The sequence below is a fragment of the Entelurus aequoreus genome, linkage group LG22 (genome assembly GCF_033978785.1).
Source record: "Entelurus aequoreus isolate RoL-2023_Sb linkage group LG22, RoL_Eaeq_v1.1, whole genome shotgun sequence".
Lineage (NCBI taxonomy): Eukaryota > Metazoa > Chordata > Actinopteri > Syngnathiformes > Syngnathidae > Entelurus > Entelurus aequoreus.
The window spans coordinates 9,951,180-9,960,435 of NC_084752.1; the positions used below are offsets into that span (position 1 = coordinate 9,951,180).

The 9,256-nt window shown below is 38.7% G+C and overlaps 1 protein-coding gene across 2 annotated transcripts; it reads right to left on the reverse strand.

Annotated features, from left to right (window-relative positions):
* Positions 1–1,104: 1,104 nt before the first annotated feature.
* Positions 1,105–9,153, reverse strand: mafgb (v-maf avian musculoaponeurotic fibrosarcoma oncogene homolog Gb). Of its 2 annotated transcripts, XM_062033535.1 has the most exons (3): positions 8,425–9,153; positions 4,124–4,189; positions 1,105–2,550 (listed from the first exon to the last, which is right to left on the reverse strand). In XM_062033535.1, the coding sequence occupies exons 2-3, from the start codon at positions 4,157–4,159 to the stop codon at positions 2,077–2,079; spliced, it is 510 nt and encodes a 169-aa protein (XP_061889519.1). In that variant the 5' UTR covers positions 4,160–4,189; positions 8,425–9,153; the 3' UTR covers positions 1,105–2,076. The 2 variants fall into 2 exon arrangements, with proteins under 2 accessions (XP_061889519.1, XP_061889520.1); XM_062033536.1 differs by lacking the exon at positions 4,124–4,189.
* Positions 9,154–9,256: the final 103 nt, after the last annotated feature.

Below are 9,256 nucleotides of genomic sequence, written 5' to 3' on the forward strand. Positions count from 1 at the left end.
CTGCGTTTCTGGGTGTTGTTGCTAAATGGCTTTCGCTTTGCATAGTAGAGTTTTAACTTGCACTTACAGATGTAGCAAAGACCTGTAGTCACTGACAGTAGTTTTCCTGAGCCCATGTGGTGATATCCGTTACACACTGATGTCGGTTTTTGATGCAGTACCGCCTGAGGGATCCAAGGTCACGGGCATTCAATGTTACATGCAGTGATTTCTCTAGATTCTCTGAACCTTTTGATGATATTACAGACCGTAGATGGTGAAATCCCTAACTTCCTTGCAATAGCTCGTTGCTCACGCATTTGTTCACAAAGTGGTGACCCTCGCCCCATCCTTGTTTGTGAATGACTGAGCATTTCATGGAAGCTGCTTTTATACCCAATCATGGCACCCACCTGTTCCCAATTAGCCTGTTCACCTGTGGGATGTTCCAAATAAGTGTTTGATGAGCATTCCTCAACTTTCTCAGTCTTTTTTTTGCCTCTTGTGCCAGCTTTTTTGAAACATGTTGCAGGTATCCAATTCCAAATGAGCTAATATTTGCAGTTTGAAGGCTAAGTATCTTGTCCTTGCAGTCTATTCAATTGAATATAAGTTGAAAAGGATTTGCAAATCATTGTATTCTGTTTTTATTTACCATTTACACAACGCACCAACTTCACTGGTTTTGGGGTTTGTATATATACAACATGAGTTCACTCGTTAATTTTGACAGCTATTTACATTGTAGATTGTCACTGAAGGCATCAAAACCATGTCAGGTGACTACCTCTTGAAGCTCATCGAGAGAATGCCAAGAGTGTGCAAAGCAGTAATCAGAGCAAAGGGTGGCTATTTTGAAGAAACTATAATATAAAATATGTTTTCAGTTATTTCACCTTTTTTTTTAAAGTACATAACTCCACATGTGTTCATTCATAGTTTTGATGCCTTCAGGGACAATCTACAATGTAAATAGTCATGAAAATAAAGAAAACGCATTGAATGAGAAGGTGTGTCCAAACTTTTGGCCTGTACTGTATATATATATATATATATATATATATATATATATATATATATATATATATATATATATATATATATATATATATATATATATATATATATATATCAGTGAACTCATGTTATTAATCACCAAAAATGATTGCCATAATAATGTATAGACGCAATTTAATGAAGTATCCTCTACTTTAACCTGAAAGCAAGTTGTTGTTGTTGTACGGTCAGTCATCAGGTCAATGCATGTGTCAGTGATAGTGTGCTCTATAGCAAATTTCCCTTCAAAATAAACCCTCACTGTACTGTAGATAAAATTGTGACCAATTGATCAACAAATAAATGACGTGCATTTAAGTAAAACATTTGGGAATTATTCCTGTATGACATTTTGACAATAAGAATTGCATTTGTGAAAAAATATTGGGCTCTTTTAAGTTGATTCAAATTATGCAAGTAATAACCTGTGATGAATTATGATTAATCCAAATGGTCATCGGATCATTCCTCACTTCAGCATGGTGTCTCACCTGCGCTAACTTCAGGGAGGTACGGTCCTTCATGTACACTGACTTCAGGTAGGCATGGTCCTTCATGTACACTGAATTCAGGTAGGTATGGCCCTTCACCTGCGCTAACTTCAGGTAGGTATGGCCCTTCACCTGCGCTAACTTCAGGTAGGCATGGTCCTTCACCTGCGCTGACTTCAGGTAGGTACACTTCAAGTACACTGACTACAGGTGTTAATGGTTCTTCATGTACACTGAATTCAGGTAGGTATGGCCCTTCACCTGCGCTAACTTCAGGTAGGTATGGCCCTTCACCTGCGCTAACTTCAGGTAGGCATGGTCCTTCACCTGCGCTGACTTCAGGTAGGTACACTTCAAGTACACTGACTACAGGTGTTAATGGTTCTTCATGTACACTGAATTCAGGTAGGTATGGTCTTTCACTTGTGCTGAGATTAGGTAGGTATGGTTCCTCACCTGCACAGATTTCAGGTAGGTGTCCATGGGTGAATGCTGAAGGAGGAAAGGTGGAAAACACATCCCTCAAAACCCTCAAGTCAACCTATTCCCCTCAAGACCGTGCATCTGCTTTTGACTTGACTATTGTAATCACGCTTGTCGTCGTTGCCACCTTTCCTGGTTTGAGTTGACCAATGATGGACGACGCTACCCCTCCCACGCCGGCCCTGAATCCGACCCCCACACTGGGGTTCCTGGCCACGGTCCTGGCAAAGGTCTGTAAGGCCTCATACTTAGACCTAAGAGTGTCCACCTCCTGACGCATGGAAGCATTCTCATTAGCCAGTTTGTCCACTTCTTCTTGCAGCAGCGCCTTCTGATTTTCCAGCTCTTCCTTTTGAGAGACTCGCTTTACCCGGCAGCTGGCGGCATAGCCCCGATTCTTCAGGGTGCGTCGACGCTGCTTCAGTTGTAGGATCTCTTCCTTGGAGAGTCCTCGGAAGTGCTGGTTGAGCTCACGCACCGACATGGTCACCAGTTCGTCGTCTGTCAAGCTGGTGCCATTCTCACCTGGCTCTCGTTTGACCTGCAAAAAGATGAATACATAATATATCAATCAGTAGTGCATATAAATCATAAACACCTATGCTGTACAGCCTCAAATCAACTGAAAAAAGAAAAAGTTTAATATATGGATACATTTTTTCTGCTTATTCAGGTCCAGTTCAGGCTTTCCAGTGTGCATTGACTTCCTCCTGTACCCAGGGGTTCTCAGGCCAGCTGTGAGACATAATCCCTCCAGCATGTCCTAGGTCTACTCTTGCAGCTGGGTATTCTCAGAACACCTCACCAGGGAGGTTTCCAGGTGGCATTCGGACTAGATGCCCAAGCTACCTCAACTGGCTCCTTTCGACTCAAAAAAGCAATGGTTTTACTCAGAGTTCCCCCCGTATGATGAAGTTCCTCATCCTATTTCTCAGAGTGAGTCTATTGACCAGCTACAGAGAAAACTCATTTCGGCCATTTGTATCCGTGATCTTGCTCTCTGGGTCCCCACCCAAAGTTCTTGATCATACGTGAAGATAGTAATCTAGATCGACTGGTAAATGGAGAACTTTGCCTTCTGGCTTAGCTCGCTTTTCAACCGCAGTACTGCAGACCCTGCGCCAATTCACCAGCCAATCTCGCACTCGTCAACAAAATAATGAGATACTTGAACTCCTCCACCTAGGGCAAGAACAAATTATAAACAAAATTGGTGACAAAGTGCAGCCTTGGCAGAGGCAGGCTCGACTTACTGCTGACAATGGGAAACAAGCTCCTATTCTGGTTGTACAAGGATCGGACAGCACGCAGGAGCATACCATGAATCTCGTACTCCTGGAGCACCCCCAATGGACACAGCTATAGAATGTCCATTTAAATACCCCAAAGCACATGTGGACCGGTTGGGAAAAATCCCATACACCCTCCAGTACTCTTACAATGGTGTAGGAATGGTAAAGTTCCACAACCAGGACAAAAAAGGCATTGTACTTGTAGTAAGTGTGATTATTAAGCATGTGCATGGAAGTGATTTCTTACTCAATAATGACAGTGAATAAATCATATATGTGTTATAATAAATACAAGTATGTGTTGTTGTATACAAAGTATTCCATGATCATGGTTTGTTGATAAGTATTTTTTATGGATAAATGTATTCTATCCTCAGTGATATTTGTTGTCAACTAACCTATGAGATGCCCGTTGGGGTCTTTACTTTCTGTCAGCTGTCTTTCCAGGCTGTCACCAGCAGACACTGGGTGGAACCAGTTGATTAATTCTGTTTTAGGACTCGGTGAAACAATTCCTTGAATTAACATATATACATGAGGCATGGTGACAATGCATTCATCAGTCGGCATGACGCCGTGGTAATGTATGGGACGTTGGGAGTGGGGATGTGTTGTAGTAGAATTGAGTTGCATAAGGTATGAAATTGATATCACTCCTTTGTTGGAGTACAGGAGCATTGATAGGTTGACATCTCATGTGTATTACAAAAAAAATCTAATAAATGAGAATGAAAAGTACTGTGGACTAAAGAGTAGTTTTCTTGGTGGTATGTAGTCCCAATAGTGAGATAAATTAACTTTACGCTTTATGTTCTCTCTCACCTTTAAGGCTTTATTTCCTTTGTATGTCGTCGTCATGCCACAGGAACCTCCTCCTTCTTGCTACACCTACAAAAAACATCAACATTACTTTGATATAAATGTGCGCTCGAATTTTACCGCGGCATTTGCCGCGACCGCCCTCGTCATTTGCCATAATGCCCCAAAAATTTACCAACATTTGCGGCAAGAACATGCCGTGACCGACCTTGACTTTTTACTTGTTAATGGACGAGGGATGCAACAATAAACAGCGTAATGATAATTTGCGATGGTTAGTAATACCGTTTAATTTTCCAATGACCGAAAAACCTTCATTTGTCTACAAGAACAAGGGTGACAAGGCTGTCTGTGGCAACAGTAGGGGCATTTCACTCCTTGCTGTTGCCGGTAAAGTTCTGGCAAAAGTGATGTTCCAGAGGCTGATTAATAACATCACTGAGTCGATACTGCCTGAATCACAGTGCGGGTTTAGAAAGAGTAGGAGTACAGTGGACATGATTTTCACAGCTAGACAGCTGCAGGAAAAATGTAGGGAACAACATCAGGACCTATTCATGGCCTTTGTCGACCTCACCAAAGCCTTCGACACTGTTCAGAGAACTTCTATGGGAAGTCCTCCTCAAGTTTGGCTGTCCCATTAAGTTAGTTAACATCCTCCGTCAGTTTCATGATGGAATGACTGCTCGAGTGACCATAGGAGGTCAAGAATCTGCCCCCTTCCCTGTACATACAGGAGCAAGGCAGGGGTGTGTACTAGCATCAGTGCTTTTCAACATCTTCTTGCTATGTGTTACCAAGCTTCTCCACAAGGAGATTGAGGACAGCAGCGGTGTGACAGTGGACTTTTGTCGAGATGGCGACCTCTTTAATATCAGGAGGATTCAGGCTACCACCAAACTGCAGAGGGAGAGAATTGTTGAGATGCAGTACGCAGATGACTGTGTTCTTGTATCTCACAGCCCACAAGACCTCCAGTCTGTTCTTGCTGCTACGGTGAGAGCGTACAGCAGGATGGGACTGACCGTCAACACCAGCAAGACGGAAGTAGTTTGTCAGTGGAGCTCCAACAAGCCATCTACATCACCTGTCTTCACTGTTTCTGGAGAACAAATAGCAATCGTCCCATCCTTCAGATAACTGGGGAGCATTCTTTCGAATGACAACACTGTTGATAGTGAGGTCCAGAACAGGATCAAGCAGTCAGTGGCAGCTTTTGGGAGACTCAGGCGTCGGGTCTTCCAAAACAAGAACCTTCATCTCCACACAAAGGTCTCTGTCTATCAAGCTATCTGCCTCACTACCCTCCTCTACAGCTGTGAAGCCTGGGTAACCTACAGCCACCACATCAAGGCCCTAGAGCAGTTCCACATACGCTGCCTTCAGCGCATCCTGGGGATTACATGGCGTGATCGTGTGCCTCATTCTGAAATACTCTCAAAAACCAACTGCAGGAGTATTTATTTATTGAGGCCATGATCACCCTGCACCAACTACGATGGCTGGGCCACGTAGTTAGGATGCCCTCAGACCGCCTGCCTCGCAAAGTGTTATACGACCAGCTACACCATGGTCGTCGCTCTGCTGGAGGGCAGAATAAACGATATAAAGACCAGCTGAAGACTGCACTAAGGAAGTGTAAAATCAGACCTGAGGCCCTGGAGGGTGTGGCTGCTGATCGTAACACCTGGCGTCAGCATGGCACCCGCCTGCTGGAGGAGGATAGGACAGCCAGGAGACAGGAGAGAAGCCTCAGGAGGAATACACCTACGGTTGCCGTTTCCACCACCACCACCACATTTACATGCCCTACCTGCAGTAGGGTTTGTGTATCCAGGATAGGGCTATTCAGCCACCAACGAACTTTAAGTACCGGAACTAAGTACTAAAATTGCTCACACGTTATTCACAGTGAGCATTTGAAGTGATGATTATGCAAATGAAGGAAGTGATAATAATGCAAATAATGTATAGAAGCGATGATCGGACACAATCAGCGTCAGAATACGTTTGTTGGTCAACATTGACACTTTTATTATTAGTAAACATTTCAAGCGAGACATTATTGTGACGCAAAGCAAAACAAAAAGGTAAAGTATTTAGTAATTTTTAAAGTATTTAGTAGGTTTCACAGTATATTTTGTATTAGTATGTTTATGAACATGATATGAACATATTAACATGATATGAACATGTAAACATGATATGAACATATTAACATGAGATGAACATAATACAGTATGAACATGATATGAACATAATACAGTATGAACATGATATGAACATATAAACATATGAACATGATATGAACATATAAACATATGAACATATGAACATGATATGAACATAAAAACGTATGAACATGATATGAATATGGAAAGAACATATGAACATGATATGAACATATGAACATGATATGAACGTTTTAAATGATATTACGATTAGATGAACATGATATTGAAATGATATAAACATGAAATAATATAAAAAAATATATGAACATGATAATAAATTATATGGACATATTGAATAATACCAAAATAATATGCATATAATATTAAATGATATGAACATATTAACATGATATCAACAAATCAAAATGATATGAACGTATTATATGATATCAACATATTAAAATATGAACATATTCAATATTACAATTATATGAACATGATATTAACATGATATGAACATATTAAATATTTAAATTAAATGAACATGATATTAACATATAAACATATTAAATATTACAATTATATGAACAAGATATTAACATGATGTGAACATATTAACATATGAACATGATACATGAATATATGGACATATTAACATATTAAATTATATTAAAATGATATGAACATGATATTAAAACTATATCAACATAATAATAACATAATAAATGATATGAACATGATATGAACAATGTTAATGATATTAAATTATATGAATGTATTTACATGATATGAACACATTAAAATGAGATGAACGTATTAAAATAACATGAACATGATAATAAAATGATATGGCCATATTAAATATTAAAATTATATGAACATATTGAATAATACCAAAATGGTATGAATATGATATTAAATGATATGAACATATTAACATGATATCAACACATCAAAATGATATAAACGTATTATATGAACATGATATAAAAATGATATGAACATATTAAATATTAAAATTATATTAACATGATATTAACATATGAAAACATTAAAATGATATGAACAATAATAAGAAAAGTAAGTGACTTGCATAGTATTAAAATACTTAGTACAGGACTTGTGTAGTACTAATACACACTAGTATATGACTTGTGTAGTACTAATACAGGTACTATATGGCTTGTGTAGTACTAATACACACTAGTATATGACTTGTGTAGTACTAATACTCAGTAGTATATGACTTGTGTAGTACTAATACATGTACTATATGGCTTGTGTAGTACTAATACTCACTAGTATATGACTTGTGTAGTACTAATACTCACTAGTATATGACTTGTGTAGTACTAATACAGGTACTATATGGCTTTTGTAGTACTAATACTCACTAGTATATGGCTTGTGTAGTACTAATACACATGGTATATGACTTGTGTAGTACTAATACACATAGTATATGACTTGTGTAGCACTAATACACATAGTATATGACTTGTGTAGTACTAATACAGGTACTATATGGCTTGTGTAGTACTAATACACACTAGTATAGGACTTGTGTTGTACTAATACAGGTACTATATGGCTTGTGTAGTACTAATAGGCCTACTCACTAGTATATGACTTGTATAGAACTAATACAGATACTATATGGCTCGTGTAGTACTAATACTAACTAGTATATGGCTTGTGTAGTACTAATACACATAGTATATGACTTGTGTAGTACTAATACACAGTATATGGCTTGTTGAGTACTAATACACTGAAATACTTGGGTCGAGAAGCAGAGCCAACATAGGACTTGTGTAGTACTATAACACATAGTATATGACTTGTGTAGTACTAATATACATAGTATATGACTTGTGTAGTACTAATACACACAGTACATGGCATGTTGAGTATTAATACACGGTAGTAGAAGTACTAGGTTCGAGAAGCAGACCCGACAGGTTGTGATGATTTAGCACTTTATTTTATGGGGCTTTGAATCACGTCAACGCGCAACATTGACATATTCATATCGACAAACAATACATGTATATTTAATCGCATACTCGGCAGAAACACTTTCATTTAGCACTTTTCCACATTTTAAATGTCATTTAAACGCTGACTCACCAGAATGGAAACCGGCGCCTCTTGAAATAATGTTTCGATGTTCAACGTTGGTGTAGTGAAGTGCCCATATTTGTACTTCCGGTCAAATTTAGCCACAATACACGTAATATTTTTATACCACCGTATACACCTATATAGTACCGTATACACCTACATAGTACCGTATACACCTACATAGTACCGTGTACACCTATATAGTACCGTATTAATCTAGTCCTTCCTCGCTTGTTTTCTTCTGTGTTCAGCTGTTTGGGTCACGTGATTTCATTCCCAAGCACTACGTCATCTGCTCTTAAAGAGACACGACCCACTAATAGTACTACTGTACCTACAACTACTAGTTTACTACTTATATTACGACTATTTCAACTACCACAGTATTACTACACACAAGTACTTTGACTACTTACAACTATGTTTATTATATTTGAATGGTGTGTGCGTACAGACTTCATCCAAACTCTTGTAATATTGTTTTTATATCCATCTTTGCTATATTAAAACTAAATATATTAATATTTTCTGTGCGATTACAATCGTTTAACATTTTTCTTCCGTAAAAATCAGTACATTTGCACATTTTCTAATGAAAGAGCAGAAAGCTAATATCAGCGAACTTACCGGTTGAGCGCACTGTGCCTGTTCCCGAGTACACTAAATGAAAACGAAGTACCGTATTTTTCGGAGTATAAGTCGCACCGGCCGAAAATGCATAATAAAGAAGGAAAAAACATATATAAGTCGCACTGGAGTATAAGTCGCATTTTTGGGGGAAATGTATTTGATAAAAGCCAACACCAAGAATAGACATTTGAAAGGCAATTTAAAATAA